The 25,158-nt window shown below is 44.6% G+C and overlaps 1 protein-coding gene across 2 annotated transcripts in view; it reads left to right on the top strand.

Moving 5' to 3' along the window:
- LOC126185014 (biogenesis of lysosome-related organelles complex 1 subunit 6-like) overlaps nt 1–24,883 on the top strand; it is a 35,216-nt gene extending 10,333 nt beyond the window's left edge. For both annotated transcript variants that reach the window (XM_049927739.1, XM_049927738.1), the window contains exon 5: nt 23,508–24,883. In XM_049927739.1, the coding sequence (XP_049783696.1) occupies nt 23,508–23,636 (129 nt within the window). In that variant the 3' untranslated portion in view covers nt 23,637–24,883. The remainder of the gene's footprint in view (nt 1–23,507) is intronic.
- Nucleotides 24,884–25,158: the final 275 nt, after the last annotated feature.

Genomic DNA, 25,158 nt, shown 5'->3' with positions numbered 1-25,158 from the left:
TGGGTGCCAGGCAGACGGGCCCCCACGTTGGGCATTCCACAGGACCAATGGGCCTTTATACGTGTCTGCTATCCGCTTTGACACCTCCCTCTCAAATTCCATTTATGTAGTCATGCAAGGCATCTCTGGCGCTCTTCTTGATGCTGCTGGCACTGCTGTCCCCTTATCCACAGGGCCCCCTCGTCATCAGCCGGTACCGTGGTGGACCAAGGATGTTGCAGTCGCTGTCCAGGACCGCTGAAGGGCGCTGCAGTGATTTAAGCGACGACCCTCCCAGACCAGCCTTCTCACTTTTAAGTGTCTTCATGCTAAGGCTCGTTCCATTATTAAGCGGAATAAAAAGGAATGCTGGGCGCTATGTTTCCTCCCTGGGGACTTTTATCGCAGGTCTGTAGCATTCTGGGCGGCCAGCAACAGTCGACTGTCCCAGGGTCTGAACATCCGAGGAGCTCTGTGCACTGATCCATTGGTCCTCGCAGAACATCTTGCGACACAGTTTGTGATGGCATCATCGACCACTTCCTATCCTCCTGCCTTTCTCTAGCAGAAATACAGAGTTGAACAGACCCCCCTCCATTTCATCCCACACCATGTTGAGCCCTACAATGCTCCTTTCACTGAATGGGAATTGGTGCAGCCCCTTAGCTCTTCACAAGACACAGCCACAGGGCCAGACTCCATTCACAATCAGATGATTCAACACTTGGACATTCCCCAGGGGCAACAGCTCCTCAGGGTCTTCAATCACATCTGGCTCACGGGTGCTTTTCCGTCACAATGGCGAGACAGTATAGTTATCCCCGTCCTTAAGCCCAGGAAAATCCCAATGTCTCTCGACAGCTGCTGCCCCATAAGCCTTACGAATGTGCTTCGTAAACTGCTTGAAAGGATGGTCAACTCCAGGTTCTGTTGGGTACTCGAATCTCGGGGCCTTTTGTCACCCTATCAGTGTGGCTTCTGGGCAGGGCAGTCTCCAAGTGACCATTTACTCTGATTGGAATCAGCCATCCGACAGGCTTTTACTCACTGCCGGCACCTTGTCGCAGTGTTCTTTGACCTACATAAGGCGTATGACATGGCTTGGTGCCATCACACTTTAGTTATCCCCCCTGACTGGGGCTTCCATGGTTCCCTTCCGATTTTTACCTCGAGTTTTTATCTTACCGGTTCTTCGGGGTTCAAGTTGGCACGTCACTCAGCACCCCTCAAATTCAGGAGAATGGTATCCCACAGGGTTCTGTGCTAAGTGTCTCGCTCTTCCTCATTGTTATAAATGGGTTTGTGACCTCTGTTGGGCCTCTGGTTACCCTGGCGTTGTACATTGACGATTTTTGCATCTGGTGCAGCTCCCACTCGCTGGCATCTGCTGAGTGCCAGCTCCGATGGGTCTCTATGTGGGCCACCGCCCATGGCTTCCAGGTTTCCTCCTCCAAAATATGGGTTACGCATTTTTGTCGTCAACCCACAGTTCATCCTGATCCAGAACTTTATTTAGGCAGCCAGCTTCTTGATATTGTTACACAGTCCCGTTTCTTGGGCCTTATTTGTGATAGCAAGCTGACATGGCTGCCCCACATTCGTCACATAAAGACTACATGCATGCGGAAGCTTGATGCTCTCCATCTCCTGGCCCACACATCTTGGGCTGCAGACCGTTCCACTCTTCTCCATCTTTACACTGCTCTGTTTTTGTCCAGACTCGATTATGGTAGTCAGGTTTATGGCCCGGTATATCTGGCTATTGGTGCCTTTCGCACTAATCCTGTTGATAGTCTCACAGAAGCGGGGATTCCTCCTCTACAAATCACGGAGCCAACTCCTTGTTTCTTATGCAGTCGCCATTCGCCAATTCCCGGACGATCCTGTACACCCTGTGCTCTTCGCCAATGAGGGATGTCTCCCTCCTAACAGCCGCCCATGGGTGGGATTGCCGGTTGGCATGAGTCTCACTACCCTCTGCCGGGATCTCCATCTGCTCTCACTGGACTACACCCTGTGTCTTTTGGATGGTGCCTAGACCACGGACCTAAGGTCTCTGTTGCTCCTGTGGTTTACTAGTGTCTTGTATGTGCCATCCTTGCAGAGTTCCAGGGTGCCACCATCCTTTTCACTGGTGGTTCTAAGACTACTGATAAGGTGGGATGCGCCTTCACATCTCCTACCAGCTTTGAGCACCATTTGTTACCAGGATCATGTAGTGTATTTACAGCACAGAGCTTCTAGCCATTTACAGGGGCCTCCTTTTTTGTTTCTCAGGCCTCCTTCCATAGTGTTTTAATTTGTTCCGACTCCATGTGCAGCCTTCAGGCTATCGATTGATGCTACTCTCATCACCCCTTGGTCTCTGCCATCCATGACCTTCTCTCTGCCCTCGAGTGTGCGTGCTACTGCTCATAGTAATAAACTCCGCACAATCAAGGAGTCTACGGCAGTTTGGGGCACTTATTTCCGTCCCTCTCAGAAGGAGTCTACTGTTTTATGTTGTTTACACACTGGCCATATCTGCCTCACCTATTGTTTCCTCCTACATAATGAACCACCCCCACAATGTGTTTGTGGTGCCAGACTGACGATATCTCACATATTGGTGGCATGTCCCCTTCTTTCGACCCTTCGTGCCAAGTGTAGTCTTCCTGCTTCCTTAAATTTAATATTACCAGACAACCCATGGATGGTAGACCTGGTCCTCTGTTTCCTCCGTGAAAGTGGTTTTTATTTCTAGATATAAGGTTCTCCTTTTGTCTTGGAGCAGGGGCGGGTTGGTTGTGATTGGGACTCCTTTTGCAGTCTTCACGGTCTGTGACCCCATGACCGCCGTCCCCCCCTCCCCCCTTTTCCAGTTTTTACATTTGGTCTCACCTTTTATGCTTATACTGTGTGTGTTTAAATTTATTCTTTCATAATTTGACTCCTCTTACTCCTTAGTTTACTTTTAACAGGCTCTCTTTCTTATGTAACTCCCTTTGGAATTGCAGGACTGATGACCTCGCCATTTGGTTCCATACTCTCTCAATCAATCAATCCCCGCCCCGGGTAGACAGGTAGGACGTGTACTACCACCTGGTAACGGCCTGGCCCATGGAGGGGTGATTAACCGAGCTGGTACCTTCTGAATGTGCCGATTGGTCCATCCGTCCATTTCCTGGGAGGTGTGAACAATCACATAACCTCAGGGAGGGCCCCCACGAGGAAGGAGCGCGCCATGGGAGATGCCAGTAATCATGGGGATACTAATTAATAAAATTTTCTCTGGCTTCCAGCTGCATCAGGTGGTTAAAATCCCACGAGCTTTCGACCAAGCTCTCTTCAGTCATTGTCAAGTTGTAAGACTGGCTGCTGTGTCGCTGTGGCCACGTCGTTATATAGCCGCACTACTAGCTGTGATGTCACTAGTGCTCTCTTTCTCACCATATGGGGTAATGTATTCATCTCGCATCCATCGTGTGTGTCTTAACCTCGAGATGGCTGGGTCCCGGGCTGTGCTGAGCTGCAAACTACCGTCCTTGTTGATGGTGTTTTCAGAGGTTTTTATTTCAGTAGCTTCTTTTATGATGCTATCCCAAAATCCCCTCGTCCTCATAACGATAGATATTTTGTCAAATAGAATTCGGTGTCCATTTTCTTGTGTTCTGCCACGGCTGATTTTTTTTTTTTTTCTGGATAGCGTAGGTGTAAGCACCTCTCGTGATCCGTCCGGCATTGCTCCACAGTTTGCACTGTTTGGCCGACGTACTAGCAGCCTCGCTGACATGGTATCTTGTACGAGGTGCATTCAAGTTCTAAGGCCTCCGATTTTTTTTTCTAATTAACTACTCACCCGAAATCGATGAAACTGGCGTTACTTCTCGAAGTAAGCGCCCTGCAGACACACACATTTTTCACGACGCTGACGCCATGATTCCATGGCAGCGGCGAAGGCTTCTTTAGGAGTCTGTTTTGACCACTGGAAAATCGCTGAGGCAATAGCAGCATGGCTGGTGAATGTGCGGCCACGGAGAGTGTCTTTCAATGTTGGAAAAAGCGAAAAGTCACTAGGAGCCAGGTCAGGTGAGTAGGGAGCATGAGGAATCACTTCAAAGTTGTTATCATGAAGAAACTGTTGCGTAACGTTAGCTCGATGTGCGGGTGCGTTGTCTTGGTGAAACAGCACACACGCAGCCCTTCCCGGACGTTTTTGTTGCAGTGCAGGAAGGAATTTGTTCTTCAAAACATTTTCGTAGGATGCACCTGTTACCGTAGTGCCCTTTGGAATGCATTGGGTAAGGATTACGCCCTCGCTGTCCCAGAACATGGACACCATCATTTTTTCAGCACTGGCGGTTACCCAAAAATTTTTTGGTGGCGGTGAATCTGTGTGCTTCCATTGAGCTGACTGGCGCTTTGTTCCTGGATTGGAAAATGGCATCCACATCTCATCCATTGTCACAACCGACGAAAAGAAACTCCCATTCATGCTGTCGTTGCGCGTCAACATTGCTTGGCACCATGCCACACGGGCAGCCATGTGGTCGTCCGTCAGCATTCGTGGCACCCACCTGGATGACAGTTTTCGCATTTTCAGGTCGTCATGCAGGATTGTGTGCACAGAACCCACAGAAATGCCAACTCTGGAGGGGATCTGTTCAACAGTCATTCGGCGATCCCCCAAAACAATTCTCTCCACTTTCTCGATCATGTCGTCAGACCGGCTTGTGCGAGCCCGAGGTTGTTTCAGTTTGTTGTCACACGATGTTCTGCCTTCATTAAACTGTTGCACCCACGAACGCACTTTTGACACATCCATAACTCCATCACCACATGTCTCCTTCAACTGTCGATGAATTTCAATTGGTTTCACACCACACAAATTCAGAAAACGAATGATTGCACGCTGTTCAAGTAAGGAAAACGTCGCCATTTTAAGTATTTAAAACAGTTATCATTCTCGCTGCTGGAGGTAAAATTCCATCTGCCATACGGTGCTGCCATCTCTGGGACGTATTGACAATGAACGCGGCCTCATTTTAAAACAATGCGCATGTTTCTATCTCTTTCCAGTTCGGAGAAAAAAAATTGGAGGCCTTAGAACTTGAATGCACCTCGTACACTCCAGGCGTTCTAAGCCCTAGATCTTCCTTCACAGGCCTCATGAGCTGTCGAATTTTTGCTGGGGGCCTGAACACCGATGGATGGCCATTGCATTCAGCCCTAGCCAATGGTCTTCACTCACTCCGCAACGACCCCCTCATTGTGGTTCTGCCAGCTGACACGGGCAATACATCCGTCATTTTGAATAAAGCTGACGACGACGCCAAAATTCAGTTGATTCTTGAAGAGGATACATACCGGAAACTGCTACGGGACCCGACATCAAGAATAATGAGGAAGACATCAGAGTTTCTACAAAAGTCAACACTGGAAGAGGGCGTTATTAAGAATCTCCTCCCTCAGGCGCGAAGACCACCTACGCTTTATGGACTACCAAAAATCCACAAACCACAAATCCTCTTCATCCCATTGTGAACACCATTGGGTCACCCACTTACAGATTGGCAAAACACTTGACCAGCCTCCTTGCACCGCATTTGGGTCGATGTGTGCATCATATCATGAACACCAACGACTTTATCAACAGAATTAAACAACTGTGTCTTAGTCAAGGAGAAATAATGGTTATAAGAATGTAGGCTTCCGTGGCTGGTGTCATAGTGATTAAAATTCTTCTGGGTATTATGCTGCGTCATTGCTAAAAACTAACAACAATAATAAACTTAAACCGACGTTTCAGCCTAATTGCAATGGCCTTCCTCATGGCATGACTGGTTTTACATGGGGATAGGTGCTTCTATTTATTACAGACTATCAATGTCTGACGTCACTGTTGTAAAACTTTTAATTGGCCCTCTAATATGATTGGCTAGTCATGACGTAAGGGAAGATGGAAAGAAAGAGGCTATTCGTGGATGTCCATGTCGTCAATGATTGGTAGCTGTCCGCCAATCAGCATTCGGCTTCTGGTCGGCAAGTTTTCCTCCTGGTGTGTGCAGAAGTGGACTGACAGTTGCTCTACAGCTGTTTGTGCAGATACGTCCGTGTCCCGTGTAGCTTCTGCCTCGTGACCGCTCGCGGCCCGTTGGACTGGGATGGCCGGCGGCCAGGACACGGGGAGTTGGTAGCTATCTTCTCTGTTGATGTTGTCAGTCTGTTTAATAATGTCGATTGCCTCCCGTATTTTGCGTTCTTGCATCCACGATTCTTTCGCCAGTACTCGGGCCTCCTGGAACCTGATAGGTTGTCCACGGTCACGGTGGTGTTCCGCTAACGCCGATTTGTTTTGTTGTTGTAATCATACATAGCGTTTGTGTTCTGCTACTCGTAAGCTGACAGGTCTCCCTGTTTCTCCTATGTAGGCAGCCCCGCACTCACACTGTAGTTCGTAAACACCTGCTGTGTTAAGAATGTTGACTACATCCTTGGCAGAACCTATCATTTCATGGATCCTGTGATTGCTTCGAAAAATCGGTTTGAAACCTCGGCGGCGGAGGACTTTGCCTAGCTGTTCACTGACTCCTTTTACATATGGTAAGTGTACCAGTGGAAGCTTCTCTTCTTTGCCTTCTTCTCTTCTATGCCTTCTTCTCGTGTTCTGCTCCCTTTGGTTTTAGCTACCTTGCTAGCCGTTGGCACGAAACATGTTTGTAGCTCCTTTAATTCTTCTTTGATGTTATTTTCATCGCTTGTCCAGGTAGGCTTGGACAGTTAACATATGCAGGACAGAATACTTTTGAGCTTGGTGGTAGTGGCTCTCCGCATGCAGGTACCGATTAGTGTGCATTAGTTTCCGGTAAACTTTGTGTCCCAGTTTACCTTCAGCAGCTCTGTATACTTCCACATCCATAAATGGCAAGGAACCACTGTTTTTGGTCTCATGTGTGAACTTTATATTTTTGTGCAGGCTATTTAAGTGCTGGAGGAAGTTTCCCAGTTCCATTTCACCGTGAGGCCAGATAACGAATGTGTCGTCCACGTATCGTAGCCAACAACTGGGACGCAATGGAGCAGAAGCCAGAGCCGTTTTCTCAGAGGCTTCCATGAAGATGTCCGCAGCTACAGAGGAGAATGGGGAACCCATTGCCACTCCATCTGACTGTTCGTAATATTTTCCCCACCAGGTGAAGTACGTAGATGACAGGAATAAGCGCACCAGATCACAGATATCTAGTGGGATCCGCTCCTGTACAGGGTGACTACGACCCGGGAGATCCGGGAAAAACCCGGGATTTTTTTCATCCGGGAGAAAACCGGGAAAAACCCGGGATATTTTTAGAATTCCGGGAATTTTTCATTGTTTTAGTTTTCAGTTAAATTTTTGTAATTTTGACTAGTAAGAACCGACACACTAACAAAGGATATTACTGCATCCCGCTACTGCAGAATAATACTTCAACAATAAAACATAAACGAGAGAAAAAAACAAAAATAACTTAAATTGCAAAGGAAATGCGCCATATACGACGACGACACAAGTGCTCATACAAGCGTCTGCCGACTGAAAATGTGTCAAAGGCTTTAGGAAGACTATGCAGTGCTTCATAACAACAAATTGCCTCCAATGAGCGTGAAGTCGCAACTGTTTACATTCGATTTGTTTTAGCAGTTAACGCGTGGGCTCATGCGCAGTAGTCACGTTTGAGTAGTAGATTCTCCCGCTTCTGTCAACAGGAATGTGGCTGTTGGCTGTGCAAACAGTCGCAGCAAGCAGCTAGATACTTCCGGGAAAAGGGGGCGCCTAATTCATATTCTTGAGGGGAAAAAAACTTGTTTCACAAAGCACCTAGCATCCAGCGCACATTTGCCTATCAATTAGTCATATGATTTTGAAACGCTTCTCTGTTGGTATTTGAACACATTTTAAGTTGATTTCTGAATGAATCATAAGCTGACTTTTGAATGAATGCATAGTGTATGTGATGTCTCTGTCAGGAGAATCCTCGTTGCATCTAGAAATAAACTTTCCACAGACAAAAGGGGACGGGCCTATTCGAGCTGAGTGGAGTAAAGCCGAATGGGTGAATGGCAATCGCTGTCTGATTGGGTGCGGGAATGATCAGCGTTGTTATAATTACTAGCGAAATCCGTAGATTCATACTATCAGAATGGAAATAAACGACTGACAGGAATAACAGGTGAGAAAGATTATGTATTATCTTCTTGGTGTGTCCAAGAAAATGAAGTTTTGACAGAAAATGTTTGGCCAGATCGCTACACTAGCAAGGACCAGTAGTACAGTCCCCGGCTACCAGCTGTTTAAGTTCTATTATGGAAGAAACGCGGAAAACGTGTTGTACGAACACGTAAGAACGCCTAACCGGAGACTAATTGCGGGAGAACTAAACCAGTGATTCTGGCAGGGTTAGTGAAGTTAATCGGCGAACAAATTTTGACAGTGGCAGCAATAGCTACAGAATTGGTGATGACAGGATTGTTTGTTAGAACGAGGACGGAGAAGAAACGAGGACATCACACAAATTATGGAAGAATAAGACGATTCTAAATTTGTATAAAAATTTCGTAATACTAGTTTTCGATGTCATGCTAGAGAAGCTGGTGCGTATGAATGAAACGTGAAAGTATTTCCTAACAAAGCTTTTTGCTTGTAGTAGGCCTAATAGGCATTTGATATTGATACTTATTGGATTATATTCTGTCGTGTTATAAAAATGACCATTTGTGCCAAAACAGTCTCGTTTATTTGGTGTGTTATAAAATTGCTGCCATATTAGAAAGGCCTATTTTGTTTTATCTAGCAGAAAGTGACAAAATAGACGTAATCAGATCGAGAAACCACACCAGTCTTGGGTATTATTTGTATTAACAGCTTTTTCAGTATTAGATAACTACATTTCGATTTTCCATGTAGCAAAACGTTTGACAAACTTTGATGAGGTAAAAGATTCTTTCACAGAAAGGAAAACACGCCATGTAAAGCTGTAGCAAGATTAGAGAGAAAAAAATGCTAGGAGCTAAGGTTTGAAGAAATGTGTAATTTCTTGCTTATCTCTTGTCAGTACTGGTTTTATATACCCTATATTTAATTTTATGACACACAAAACAGCCAGTTATTAACTAATGGGCAATGAAGAGTTCAGATTTTCCGAAGAGTTCTTGTTCTCTCGATTACAAATAATCCCATCCACTATTAATTGCGATATTTTTTTTTTAAGAGAGGCAGGCTGCCAAACCGGCCGAGTGGGAGCAGGAGAGGCACCACAGGACATTTCAATTTCCACTCTCCTGAATATAGTTTGAACGTGCAGTAGAAAAATGCTTTATGAAGAGGCACGGAACTGACATTTCCTCGAATACATACGTTTTATGTTTCAGACTTTTCAGAAAGATGTGCGCTACAAGATGAACATATTTTGAAAATTCGATTTTTTTTTTAGTATTGACCCGGTTCGCAAATGTCGTAGATCCGGGGCTGATGCGCAGAGCAATCTGAGCTATAGTGGGTAGTCTCCACGTGACCCATGTTTACGTTCAGTGATTTTGCTGTTTCCCCTTCGTTTACTCTCACGTCAAATGAAAACAAAACGGATATCCGTGGCCGGGAGCTATCAAGTGAATTAAAACACATTCACATAGTTACTAAAGGCTGAAATATGTCATTAGTTTCCGATTTTATTTTATTTCCACCTTTCTGACAGTCAAGCATTAATCGCCTTGCGGAACAATGAAGTTATTTTTGTCTGTTTGCTAAAGAAATTTGACTTTTGCTAATCTTTTCCGCAGAGGCAGTCAATGTATCTGAAACGAAATGTTTAATTCCACAGTACTGGGTAGTTTCAACTGTTCGCTGCATTTCATTTCAAGTGCACGTTTTCATTTTCTAGCACGTATGGCATTATGCCATAATAAAGAACCAAACATGATATAATACAGTACTGGTGCCCCAAGAAAATTTACATCCTGAAAACCACACTTGAAAGCTTAATATCAGGTCGGGGTCTACGGTACTTCATTGGGAATCTGGACATATGAGTGTGCCTTTAAGTATGCACTTTAAATGTGCAAATTTTAATATGGTTCACGAAATTCCAGTATCATCTTTCATTGATGATCTTTGATCTTTTACACGTACGTACATACGGGCTTCCTACGTTATGATACCTACCCAAGCGCGGTGTCGCCTGTTACCTGAGCTCTCTGGCAACTGCTGAAACGAACCTATTTGTAACAGGTCGCGGGAAAATATTACGATTGGTGGTTTGAAAAGTGTTACTTTCAAAGTAAATATCCTTTTACGTAAGTTGAACTACGTACAAGAATGGACCGTGAATTTATTAAATCACAAAGCGTTTGACTCTCATTTAAAAATCAGGTGTCTGATGACGAGCCATTTAGAAGCATTTCGAACCCTCGAACCCTGAAGATCAGACATTTATGTCATTATTAAAAATTTTACAGGCACATTTGTATGATATCTCTTAAAGTGTAACACGCGCAAAAAAGATCAACAGTATATGCAAAAGCTTAGCTTCTCTTGCAGCTTTAGACCAATATTTTATGTGAAAGCTTTGCTTTTCTTGTAACAACACTATGTATATTAAATTAAACTATTAACTTTCCCTATTTGGCACGCTACTTAACACTGATGGTGCTGTTGGCTGACTACATCACGTGTCCTATGCTCTGAATATCCTCTGTCATCGGCTGGCGAGATCACATGACATGAGTTACGATCGGCTTACAAAAGCGCATAGAAATCTCTGTTTCAATGGTTCGAAAAGTAACATGCGGTGTTTGGTGGATTTTCTAATGTATGTTTTCGTAATACGAAAATACGCAGCGTACATGTTGTTGCACATCAAAGATATTTCAAAACGTGTCTTTTTCTCTGAGTTTCGTTTTCTAAAGTGCCGGGAAATTGTACGCCCGTGTACAAACCCATAACCATTCAAAGGAGTGATAGGGGAAAATATACTGTCATCCGGGAGAAAGTGTGTTTTTAACCGGGAAATCTGGTAAAAATCCGGGAATTTTTTTTCCTTGTCCATGTAGACACCCTGCTGTAGAATGCATGTAGTCTCCTCAATAGGAATGTTAGTGAAGAGAGACTTGATGTCAAAACTGACCATAATGTCTGATGGATGTATCTGTAGAGCAACTGTCTGTCCACTTCTGCGCACACCAGGAGGAAAACTTGCCGACCAGAAGCCGAACGCTGATTGGCGGACAGCTACCAATCGTTGATGACATGGACATCCACGAATAGCCTCTTTCTTTCCATCTTCCCTTACGTCATCACTAGCCAATTATATTAGAGGGCCAATTAAAAATTTTACAACAGTGACGTCAGACATTGATAGTCTGTAATAAATAGAAGCACCTATCCCCATGCAAAACCAGTCTTGCCCTGAGGAAGGCCATTGCAATTAGGGCCAAAACATTGGTTTTAGTTTATTATTGTTGTTAGTTTTAGCGATGACGTGGCATAATACCCAGAAGAATTTTAATCAATATTATGGTTAGTTTTGATGTGGTCTCCCTGTTTACACGTGTTCTGGTCAAAGACTGTATAGATCTCCTCTCCCAGGTATTTGATAGCACAGTTGTGGAACTGTTGAAGCACACATTGACATTCCGTATTTCCTACATGGCGGCCAGTATTTCAACCATTGGGATGGCGTGGCTATGGCAAGCTCTTTAGCTCCATCCATAGCCAACCTTTTTATGGAAAAATCTGAAGACATCGCCTTGGACATGGTTCCAGCTAAGCTAAGTTGCTTTTATCGTTACGTTGATGACACTTTTATCATCTGGCACCATGGTCATGAAAAACTGGGACAATTCTTAGAACACCTGAACGGCATTCACAGCCACATCAAGTTTACGATGGAAGTCGAGACAGATGGTACATTTCCCTTCCTTGACGTCCTCGTTAGATGGAAAAACCAATGGGCACCTCAGCCACAGTGTCTACAGGAAACCGACACACACAGTTCGGTATCTGCACACCCTCAGCCACCACCATCCAGCACAAAGAGTGGTGTTTTGAATACCCTCGTCCATCGTGCTAAAGTTGTCTCAGATGCTGAAAGTCTGCCACCAAAACTGAGCCACCTCCGAAAAGTCTTCCGGAAAAACGGGTACAGCCATGGAGGTGCCACAGGCTATATCTAGTGTGATACGCAAGAAACACACCAACAGAGAAGAGAACACCACCAAAGAAGAAAGCAAGAAACTGGTGTTTTTGCCTTTCCGTGGTACAGTGTCGGGAAAGATTAGCTGGCTCCTGAAGAGATATAACATTTCATCAGTGATCAGGCACCCAGCAAAAATTCAACAGCTCACGAGGTCTGTGAAGGACGATCTAAGGCTTAGAATGCCTGGAGTGTACAAGATACTATGTCAGTGTGGCTGTTACTACGTCGGCCAAACAGTACGCACTGTGGAGCAACGCCGGACGGAACACGAGAGGTGCTTCCGCTATCCACACAAATCAGCTGTGGCAGATCACACCTTAGAAAATGGACACCGAATTCTATTCGACGAAACATCTGTCATTATGAGGACGAAGCGATTTTGGGACAGCATCATAAAAGAAGCTATTGAAATAAAAATCTCTGAAAACATCATCAACAAGGACGGCAATTTGCAGCTCAGCACAGCCTAGGACCTGGCCATTGCTAGGTTAAAACGGACGTGAGAGGAATACATTACCATATATGGTGAGGAAGAGAGCACTAGTGACGTTACAGCCAGCAGTGCGACTATGTAATGACGCGGCCACGGTGACACAGCAGTCGGTCTTACCACTTGACAATGACTTAGGAGAAGTCTGTTGAAAGCTCGTGGGATTTTAACCACCTGACGCGGCTGGAAGCCCCAGGAAATTTTATTAATTCATATCACCACAAAACCATGCATTCATACATGGGGATATTTTAGCAATGGTTTCCTCTATGTCAAACTTCTGCTCACAAATGAAAGTTAGATGAGTCTCAGCCATGGACAATTCTTCAATCAGTGCCACAGTTCATAGTTGTTTCTCGGTCTGACGATGGTCAAGACCGCTCCACAATCAACCCTTTCATTATTCAGAAAAGTGTCGACGCAATTAGAGGTCCTGTAAAATCTTGTTCCCGATTACAAAATGGCACCTTGTTGTTGGAAACAGTCAGTGCCCTCCACACACAAAAATTGCTATGAACTCCACTGCTAAAAACACACCTTATCTGTCCGGGCAGAAGTACTTTAAATTCATCATGTGAGGTGGTTTATACATGCTCACTCAACAGATTGTCCAACAAGGAAATTCAAAACTACCTGTCTGACCAGGGCGTAACAGCTGTACATCAAGCCATGAAAAGGGTTGACAAGGACTTGGTACCAACCCGTGCTCTCTTATTGACGTTTGAGAGTGTTCAGCTTCCATCGAACGTTAAAGCAAGATATGAGATAATTTCATTTCGCCCTTACATCACCAACCCTACGCGTTGCTATCGGTGTCAGCAGTTTAATCATACCAGCCAGTCGTGTTCCAATCCGGCCAAATGCATTACATGTGGCAGGGATGCCCATGAGAATGATTGTCCACCTCCATCCCCTCGTTGCATTAAATGTATGGGCGACCACGCTGCTTCCTCTAGAGATTGCCCTATTTTCAAAGATGAATGAATTATTCAGGAAATCCGAGTGAAGGAAAAGGTGTCTATATTTGCTACTTGTAAGTTATTCGCCAGTCGAAAGCCCACTGTGCCCCCAGCAGGTAAATATAGCACTGTCCTTGCATCTCCTCGACCTACTAAGGAGGCAGCCACGCAGACTTGTGATCTCACATTTAGTGCCACGGTCGTCAGATCAGCCAGCGCAAAGATCGCCAATTTAACGTCCCCACTATCACCTGCTCGCGCTACGGTTCACCCTTTATCGGCTCCTACGAAATCATGAGCCCCAAAATCAGACTTCCAAAAAAAGAGCCTACTTGCAAAGATTTTTTATGTGCCACAACTCCACAAACATAGATTCCTCCCTCATCTCGACGCCTTCTTTCCAAGAAGGCTCTTAAGAAACAAAGTTCCTATCCTTCTCCACCATGGCATGTCTCATTCACAGTACCACCCGGCAGTAACCACCCTCGGCTGTCTTCAGTGTCGCCGAGGCGCATCTATGGCAGCCAATAAAAACTGGCTGGTTGGGGGAGGGGGGGGGGGGGGGCAGGAGCTGCCCCCAAACAACGTATGGATCAGGATCTTCTGCCTTTGGCCTAATGCCGTTCCACACTGTCGTCCGGCGGCTCTCAGCGGTCGTTGAGTTGACAGAAACTGTGGTAAGATTCTTCCCTTTTCTGTCCATCCTATGGCAATTAGCAATTCGAATATCTGCGGCATTCGAGCCAATCAGGATGAACTGTCGATTCTCTTACAATCCTATTCCCCGGTCATCTTCTGTCTTCAGGAAACAAAGCTGCATCCCCACAGTTGCTTGTTTTTCCTCATTTCCAGTCAGTCCGCTTTGATCTCCCCTCTGTTGATGGCTCTCCAGCACACGGGGGACTAATGATTCTTCTCCATGATACTGTTCATTATCACCCAATCCCCTTAAACAGTTCCTTCACTTTCTGGATACACCTTCTCTCTTTGTACCATATACATTCCATCATCCACAGTGATGGCAAGAGCTTATCTCCTTCATCTCCTTGGTCAGCTCCCGTCCCACTATTTGCTGACTGGGGACTTCAATGCCCACCAGGATCTCCGCATCCCTGTCCACGAGGCTCTCTATTGATTGACCTCTTCCACCAAGCAGATCTTATTTGCCTCAACACTAGGGAACCTACATTTTTGTCTGCCTCTACAACAAATTTCTCTCATTTGGACCTTTCGGTTGGTACTGTTCAGCTAGCTTGGCGCTTTGAATGGTTTGCTCTTGCTGATACACACTCGAGTGACCATTTTCCATATGACCTTCGATTACAGCCACAACTGCCATGTATGCGCCCGAGCCGATTGGACACTTTTCTCCTCTCTAGCGACATTTGATGACAGTCACTTTCCTAGCATGTTACAGAAGTTATTCTTACAGCTGTGGAATGTTCAGTACCTCGCACCTCTGATTTGCCCCGGCGCCCCCCAGTTGCTTGGTGGAACGAGGCGTATCATGACGCAACACGCAAGCGGAGATGTGCTCTTCGTGTTCTCCATCACAATCCTATGTTGGCCAACTGTATCTGCTATAAGCAGTTATGTGCACGATGCCATCGCATCAAACGCGATAGCAAGAAGGTAATCTGGGACTTATTTAGCAGCTCCTTTAACACCTTCACTCCCTCCTCAGTAGTTTGGAGTCGAATTTGACAGTTATCCGGCATGTATAGTTTCTCCCCGATCTCTGTGTTCACTGTTGCGCATGATACCTTAGTGGACCCAGTCGCAATTTCTAACTCATTGGGTCAACACTTTGCTGAGATTTTGAGCTCTTCAAATTACCCGCCAGCCTTTCTCCCCAAGAAATGAGCAGCGGAAGTGCAACCTCTTGCTTTCTCCTCTCAAAATAGCGAAAGCTGTTATACTGTTTTCTCTATGCGGGCACTCCAACACGCACTCTCTTCTTCTTGCTCTTCCACCCCAGGACCGGATGGCGTCCATGTCCGATTAGGACCGGATGGCGACCATGTCCGATTGTTGCTGCATTTATCATACCTTAATCTGCATTACCTCCTTCGCCTTTATAATTGAATTTGACCCTTTCCCAGAGGATGGCGGGAAGCTATCGTCATTTCTGTTCCGAATCCTGGAAAGGGCGAACATCTCCCCTCTAGCTATCGCCCCATATCAATCACGAATAGTGTATGTCAGGTTTTGGAACATATGGCGAATTGCCGTTTAGCCTGGTGGCTGGAGTCCCGAAACATTTTAACACCTGCCCAATGTGGTTTCTGAAAGCGTTGTTCTGCAGTTGACCATCTTGTTGCTCTCTCCACTTATATCATGAACAATATTCTTAGGAAATTGCCAAACGGTACCAATATTTTTCGATCAGGAGAGAGCATAAGATACCTGTTGGAGGACAGGCATTCTCCGCACACTGTCCTCTTGGGGCTTTTGAGGTCGGCTTCTCCTTTTTATTCGTGAATTTATGACAGAGCGCACATTTAAGGTGCAGGTGAACACTACTCTCTTCTGTACTTCCTCCCAAGACAACAGGGTGCTCCAGGGTTCCGTGCTAAGTGTTGTACTGTTTGCCATCGCCATAAATCCAATTATGGATTGTCTCCTTCCCAATGTCTCGGGCTCCCTCATTGTCAACGATTTTGCAATCTCAACAGACCAGCCTTCTTGAATGACGTCTTCAAGGGTGTCTAGATTGCCTCCACTCATGGAGTATCGAAACTGGCTTTTGCGTCTCTCCCAGTAAGATTGTCTGTGTAAATTTGTGGTGTTGTACGGAGTTTCCTCTGCCTTGCCTACATCTATGCCCTGTTGACCTTCTGTTCGTGGATGTCGCTAAATTCTTGGTACTTATGTTTGACAGAAAACTGTGCTGGTGTTTCATATCTTTCGGCTCGCTGTCTGCAATCCCTCAACACCCTTCGTGTTCTGAATGGTACCTCCTGGGGAGTGGACCAAGTGATCCTCCTCTGCCTATATCGCACCTTAGTTCACTCGAAATTGGACTATGGCAGCATAGTTTACTCCTCTGCTCGGCTGTCTATTCTTTGGCATCTCGACTCTGTCTACCACCTCGGATTGCAATTAGCGTGTGGAGCTTTTTACACCAGCCCCGTGGAAAGCCTTTATGTTGAGACTGCTGAATCTCCGCTGTCCAATCGGTGAGCTGTCCTCCTGAGTGGTTACGCTAGTGACCTGTCTTCCATGGCTGCTTATCTGGCCCATGCCCTTTTTTTCGGTGCCTCCTTGGATTTAGGGTATGCAGGTCACCCTTCCTCTCTACCACCGCTGGGAGTCCACTTCTGTCAACTCCTACATTCTCTTTCCTTCCACTTTCTTTAAATTTTCTTGACAACTGGGGGTATGGCACCACCTTGGCTGCACCCCCGAACCTGTCTGCTCCGTGACCTTTGTCAGCTTCCCAAAGATAGTACCCCCTCCTCTTGTTTATGATCAAGCATTTGCTGCTCTATGTGCTCTAATGGAGGATGCCACATTTATTTACACTGATGGCTCAGAAACAACATCTGGTGTTAGGAGTGCCTATACTGTTGGGCGACACCCCTAATAGATTTCGGCTTCCCGACCAGTGTTCGGTTTTTACTGCGGAGCTTTACGCTGTTCTCCAGGTCTATAGTACATCCATCACCATAAGCGGATAGAGAATATTACACGCTCGGATTCACTCATCTCTCTCCTCAGCCTCCAAGCTCTTTATCCTGCCCACCTTTTGGTCCAATGGATTCAGGACTGCCTCCACTTGCTCCACTTTGGGGGTCTCTGTGTGGCATTCCTCTGGATCCCAGGGGATCTTGGTATCCGCGAAAACGAGGCAGCCAATGGCCAAGACTGCATCTCTCTTTCTCGGCCCACTGTTCACATGGTTCCCTTAACCAATACACAGAGTGTTTTATGTCATTGTGTTGCTCTTTTATGGCACACACATTGGTCGACACTTCCCGATAATAAATTACGGGGCGTGAAACCTCTTCCCTGGTGCTTGGACCTCTTCCTCCCGACCTCATCGTCAGGAGGAGGTAATTGTAACTAGACTCCGGATGGGGCACTGTCTTTTTAGCCATCGCCGACCAGGAATGAGGGTCACACGTAAGCAACAAGGAAACTTGTGTTTCAATAAGTTCGAGATTTTCCCGATGTGCTCAACACAGTATCGACCTGTGAAACAACATTAAATTCTATCAACTTACAAACTTTTGTTGTGTTTTACGTTACTTTTTAAGATAACATTCAGAGGTGAAAATCTTGTTCTTCAAAAGCATTACTTGATTCTGAACCCAGGTCAATATTTTACTTGGTTAAGAGAAATTGTAATGATTTACTAAGTGGGCTGCAAATGAGAAATTTGGTCACTGTTCGTGTACTAGATACTAGGGAAAAACATTAGGCCGCGCGGTTTGAGGCGTCATGTCACGGACTGCGTGGCCCCTCCCGCCGGAGGTTTGAGTTCTCCCTCGGGCATGGGTGTGTGTGTTGTTCTTAGCATAAGTTAGTTTAGGTATTGTGTAAGTCTAGGGACTGATGACCTAAGCAGTTTGGTTCCTTAGGAATTCACACACATTTGAACCCTTTTTTTGAAAAACATTAACAAGTATTGATCAGCTTTAGAACAAGATGATGGCTGTTAGGTGAAATGAGAAAGTAAATTAATCCACAATTAAATGTCCAACGCATGAAGTAAATTACATTAAACAGACTGCAATTGTAATTGCAAGAATAAATTACAGGGGAAAGATCTATTGTTGTGATAGTACCAATTGACATCACTAGATTGCAGGATGAGCGAAAGTTCAAGAAATGAACTGAATCATAAATGTTATCTTTTATTTATGTATTAGTTGCTGCTGTTATATAGGACCTGCACCCTATAAGATATTGCCATCCATATTTCACTGTTGCTCAAGGACATTATTTGGCTGAGAACTACGATGACTGCAGGGAGGGAGTGTTGAGCAGGCAGTTGATTCCATTGTGCAGCCAACCATGGAAATGTATACTGCGTACATTGGCTTTTTATGGACATCTACCATGTTTACACTGCAGCTTGCATTAATCCATTTTTACTCTGAATTAAATTCACTTTATAAGTGAACAAATACTGAATACAATTATCTAGTCGATAATAGCCAGGTGACAAAGCAAGTTATAAGTTTTATCTGTTAGAGTGGACTGTATACTTTTTCTGAAACCTTCATTACTATAGTTCTTCTGGGTGTCAGACAGGGGTGGAGGGTTGCCTACCAGTGCATTTTTTATCTGTGGGGGATCTCTAGCTGTCCCCAGATGGAGGGAACCTCTGACATCCTAACTCAGTGTTAGTATAGTCTTAATTTCTTCTTAAAAATGTTTGTGTTTTTATTAGGTAGTCGATATGTTGCCTCCACTGACTTAGTACAATGGCTGGACGGTGATGCAGTGTGCCTAGTGTGCCTTCCGCCATATGACATGACACAGTGGGGCTTAAATCACTCCCTGCTGCTGTCAACCCTACCCTATTATCTTTCACCCCCCTTACACTCTTATGAATAATTATTAACACTTCTTATGGCTGGCCTGTGCCAATTTCTTTTTTACACCCATTTACAGCCTGACATGGCTGCTTGTCCTGTTCCAGAGGTTGCCCCTCAGTCTGCAAGATCCGGGCGGTCGCAGAGGGTGGGCTTACTGGTAGTTGGGAGCTCCAACGTCAGACGCGTAATGGGGCCCCTTAGGGATATGGCAGCAAGGGAGGGGAAGAAAACCAAAGTGCACTCCGTGTGCATACCGGGGGGAGTCATTCCAGATGTGGAAAGGGTCCTTCCGGATGCCATGAAGGGCACAGGGTGCACCCATCTGCAGGTGGTCGCTCATGTCGGCACCAATGATGTGTGTCGCTATGGATCGGAGGAAATCCTCTCTGGCTTCCAGCGGCTATCTGATTTGGTGAAGACTGCCAGTCTCGCTAGCGGGATGAAAGCAGAGCTCACCATCTGCAGCATCGTCGACAGGACTGACTGCGGACCTTTGGTACAGAGCCGAGTGGAGGGTCTGAATCAGAGGCTGAGACGGTTCTGCGACCGTGTGGGCTGCAGATTCCTCGACTTGCGCCATAGGGTGGTGAGGTTTCGGGTTCCGCTGGATAGGTCAGGAGTCCACTACACGAAACAAGCGGCTACACGGGTAGCAGGGGTTGTGTGGCGTGGGCTGGGCGGTTTTATAGGTTAGATGGCCTCTGGCAAGTACAGAAAGGGCAACAGCCTCAACGGGTGCGGGGCAAAGTCAGGACATGCGGGGACCAAGCAGCAATCGGTATTGTAATTGTAAACTGTCGAAGCTGCGTTGGTAAAGTACCGGAACTTCAAGTGCTGATAGAAAGCACCGAAGCTGAAATCGTTATAGGTACAGAAAGCTGGCTGAAGCCAGAGATAAATTCTGCCGAAATTTTTACAAACGTACAGACGGTGTTTAGAAAGGATAGATTGCATGCAACCGGTGGTGGAGTGTTCGTTGCTGTTAGTAGTAGTTTATCCTGTAGTGAAGTAGAAGTGGATAGTTCCTGTGAATTATTATGGGTTAATAATTGGCTCCTTTTACCGACCCCCCAACTCAGCAGCATTAGTGGCAGAACAGCTGAGAGAAAATTTGGAATACATTTCACATAAATTTTCTCAGCATGTTATAGTCTTAGGTGGAGATTTCAATTTACCAGATATAGACTGGGACACTCAGATATTTAGGACGGGTGGTAGGGACAGAGCATCGAGTGACATTATACTGAGTGCACTATCCGAAAATTACCTCGAGCAATTAAACAGAGAACCGACTCGTGGAGATAACATCTTGGACCTACTGATAACAAACAGACCCGAACTTTTCGACTCTGTAAGCGCAGAACAGGGAATCAGTGATCATAAGGCCGTTGCAGCATCCCTGAATATGGAAGTTAATAGGAATATAAAAAAAGGGAGGAAGGTTTATCTGTTTAGCAAGAGTAATAGAAGGCAGATTTCAGGCTACCTAACAGATCAAAACGAAAATTTCTGTTCCGACACTGACAATGTTGAGTGTTTATGAAAAAAGTTCAAGGCAATCGTAAAATGCGTTTTAGACAGGTACGTGCCGAGTAAAACTGTGAGGGACGGGAAAAACCCACCGTGGTACAACAACAAAGTTAGGAAATTACTGCGAAAGCAAAGAGAGCTTCACTCCAAATTTAAACGCAGCCAAAACCTCTCAGACAAACAGAAGCTAAACAATGTCAAAGTTAGCGTAAGGAGGGCTATGCGTGAAGCGTTTAGTGAATTCGAAAGTAAAATACTAGGTACCGACTTGACAGAAAATCCTAGGAAGTTCTGGTCTTATGTTAAATCAGTAAGTGGCTCGAAACAGCATGTCCAGACACTCCGGGATGATGATGGCATTGAAACAGAGGATGACAAGCGTAAAGCTGAAATACTAAACACCTTTTTCCAAAGCTGTTTCACAGAGGAAGACCGCACTGCAGTTCCTTCTCTAAATCCTCGCACAAATGAAAAAATGGCTGACATCGAAATAAGTGTCCAAGGAATAGAAAAGCAACTGGAATCACTCAACAGAGGAAAGTCCACTGGACCTGACGGGATACCAATTCGATTCTACACAGAGTACGCAAAAGAACTTGCTCCCCTTCTAACAGCCGTGTACCGCAAGTATCTAGAGGAACGGAAGGTTCCAAATGATTGGAAAAGAGCACAGGTAGTCCCAGTCTTCAAGAAGGGTCGTCGAGCAGATGCGCAAAACTATAGACCTATATCTCTGACGTCGATCTGTTGTAGAATTTTAGAACATGTTTTTTGCTCGAGTATCATGTCGTTTTTGGAAACTCAGAATCTACTATGTAGGAATCAACATGGATTCCGGAAACAGCGATTGTGTGAGACCCAACTCGCTCTATTTGTTCATGAGACCCAGAAAATATTAGATACAGGCTCCCAGGTAGATGCTATTTTTCTTGACTTCCGGAAGGCGCTCGATACAGTTCCGCACTGTCGCCTGATAAATAAAGTAAGAGCCTACGGAATATCAGACCAGCTGTGTGGCTGGATTGAAGAGTTTTTAGCAAACAGAACACAGCATGTTGTTCTCAATGGAGAGACGTCTACAGACGTTAAAGTAACCTCTGGCGTGCCACAGGGGAGTGTTATGGGACCATTGCTTTTCACAATATATATAAATGACCCAGTAGATAGCGGCTTTTCGCGGATGATGCTGTAGTATACAGAGAAGTTGCAGCATTAGAAAATTGTAGCGAAATGCAGGAAGATCTGCAGCGGATAGGCACTTGGTGCAGGGAGTGGCAACTGACCCTTAACATAGACAAATGTAATGTATTGAGAATACATAGAAAGAAGGATCCTTTATTGTATGATTATATGATAGCGGAACAAACACTGGTAGCAATTACTTCTGTAAAATATCTGGGAGTATGCGTGCGGAACGATTTGAAGTGGAATGATCATATAAAATTAATTGTTGGTAAGGCGGGTACCAAGTTGAGATTTATTGGGAGAGTCCTTAGAAAATGTAGTCCATCAACAAAGGAGGTGGCTTACAAAACACTCGTTCGACCTATACTTGAGTATTGCTCATCAGTGTGGGATCTGCACCAGATCAGGTTGACGGAGGAGATAGAGAAGATCCAAAGAAGAGCGGCGCGTTTCGTCACAGGGTTATTTGGTAACCGTGATAGCGTTACGGAGATGTTTAGCAAACTCAAGTGGCAGACTCTGCAAGAGAGGCGCTCTGCATCGCGGTGTAGCTTGCTCGCCAGGTTTCGAGAGGGTGCGTTTCTGGATGAGGTATCGAATATAATGCTTCCCCCTACTTATACCTCCCGAGGAGATCACGAATGTAAAATTGGAGAGATTAGAGCGCGCACAGAGGCTTTTTGGCAGTCGTTCTTCCCGCGAACCATACGCAACTGGAACAGGAAAGGGAGGTAATGACAGTGGCACGTAAAGTGCCCTCCGCCACACACCGTTGGGTGGCTTGCGGAGTATAAATGTAAATGTAGATGCAGATGTTGTTTGTGATTTAAAATTTAATGGCTCTCTCCCATTCTTTGACATCTCCATTGTGGAGAGACCTATGACCAGTGTAGTTTTGTCCCCTAAAAACTTTAAATCCATCACACTTTAATCAGAAATTGTCATGCTTTAAAAGTCTCCTTGACGTCATAAGTGGCTTATGCTTTTGTTAACCCATCACTATGAACCAAAGTAAAGTTGCTGATGCCTGTACCTGATCTGTACTTTCCAGTAAAGGCTCATTGCTGTTCACTGACAAGAGGTGACATGATGGGTAACACACTGGATTCAGGGGGAGTGGGTTTTAAATCCCCACCTTGTGATGCCAATGTAGGCTTTGTTGATTTCTGTAAATTGATGGCTCCATTGAAAAAGACAGATCTTATTTCCTGCCCCCACCCTCCTCCCCCATTTGAGATTGTGCTCAATACTGTGGATAGGATATTACACCGTAATTTTCTTTCCTTCCTTTATTGCTACAGTATATGTGATTGTCATGAAATATTCATTACAGACACCATACAGATTATGAACTGTATACATACCAGTGGTGTGTGTAATCCAGACATCTCTTGTAGCATTGAGTGACAAAAAGAAAATGTGAAACCATTCATTTGTCTCAGTGAGTTAGCAAATGTATATTTTTATGCCATTTCCTAATTTCTTGTTACAATTAATGAGTAACTAAAAACTTGCGCACTTATATCAGAACACTGTTGTCAAGTCTTGTTACTTATTATTGACTACTTTCAAATGTTTGTGGTTATTTTATTTAAAACTGTAATTGTTCCAGAAAAGAGCCATGAAGCTTCAGCAGATAAAACAGAAGGAAGCCTTGCAACGCCAGCATCAGCGAGAACTACAAATACAGCGAGAACAAGAGTTAATTGCAAAGCCACTTGCTGCACAGAAAAAGAATTGACATTTGCCGGACATTGTAGAAACTATTCCAGTGTGCTGAGAGAAATCTTAGGAATGAGAAAGCAAGATTTTAAAAATGCAGAGTTGCTGGATGGTCTGGTAGTTATAAACAAGATGCCGTGAAATAATTTTCTACCTGCAATAGGCCATAGCTACTAAACTTTGGACATAAAAACTGGCTTTTTTATGCTGTGACGTCATGAAACCAATTTGTATAACTGCCAAGACCAACAGCAATGGTTGATAAGGTATTTGTTGTCTCTTTAGCAAAGGGAAACAGCACAACTGAAATGGCCCGTATGAACATAAAGGATTAATTGGAACTCTCAACATTTACTCAGGTGTAGGTGGTAGGGTTTTCACAGTTCCAGCTCCTTGAAGTTGTCAAGGGGAAGATAAAGAATAGTGCTGGTACACTAGATTAATTTTTGGTGTTACAGAAAGTACTTGAATCCTTCACTGGTGGAACACTGATTTCCAACATAGATTATTTATGGATCTCTTATCCAAATCACCAATAAAATTAAGATATTGTTATCTTGATGACTGTTTTTCAGAGTATATTTTATGCATCTATTTAATATGTCAGAGTAAACCCAGCTACCTGTAATTATTAGTGCCTCATCTGATATTTCACAGAATTGCTCATCAACACTTCACTGGGTGGAGTGTTAGAAATTGTTGCTTATGCTACAAAATAAACTGTTACTGTGAAAGAGAAATGTCACATTTTCTTGAACCCTTCTCTGCATTTGTAACTAACTTTTTTATATGGTATTTGCAGAATTTTCTACAAGCAATTAACTGTCTGCTATGCCACTTTTAAAGATCTGATGAAAAAATTCTAAGACATTTGTGCTGCCTTCTTGTTAGAACTTGTTGGATTCATATGATGAATTGGACTCAACACTGTCCGGATTAAATCCCAAAGTATATTGCCCATTTTTCATATTCAGGGCATGAATCTACTTCCAACATTGGACAGTTCTCGAAGTTATCAGCTTTTCGTTACCTTGGAAATGAAGGAAGATTGGGGCATACAGTGATTCGGCATTTCAGTAATTCTCTGTCTGTGGACATTAATAGTGCTCTTGGTCAGTAAGATTTTGCTCAAGAATATGGGATTCAACATCTTTTGGGACAGCAGCAATGTATACATGTATGAATTCCAGTAATGAAGATAACACTGTAAGCTATTAAAGCATGTTATTAGAGGAAACAATAAAGAGTTGTGTCAGTTGACATACAGATTTGCTCACATTTCAACAGGAAAACACAGCAAAAGTTAGTGTGTGTGTTTGTGGGGGGGGGGGGGGGGGGAGGGAGGGGGGGTTTCAATGCACTTACCTCGAAGTATACACTGGTGAATAATCATGAGAATTATGATTCTGAATTGGCAGACATTGGCATAAATGTAACAGTGTAAGTACATTATATCATGTCTGAAAAAATGCATTTGTTTGGTAAATAGACATAACAGTATGTGATGCCACAACAATTTTATTAATCTGTATTTTCTGCTG

The sequence above is a fragment of the Schistocerca cancellata genome, chromosome 4 (genome assembly GCF_023864275.1).
Source record: "Schistocerca cancellata isolate TAMUIC-IGC-003103 chromosome 4, iqSchCanc2.1, whole genome shotgun sequence".
NCBI lineage: Eukaryota > Metazoa > Arthropoda > Insecta > Orthoptera > Acrididae > Schistocerca > Schistocerca cancellata.
Note: the sequence above shows the minus strand (reverse complement) of the source record. Positions and strands in the feature narration are given on the sequence as shown.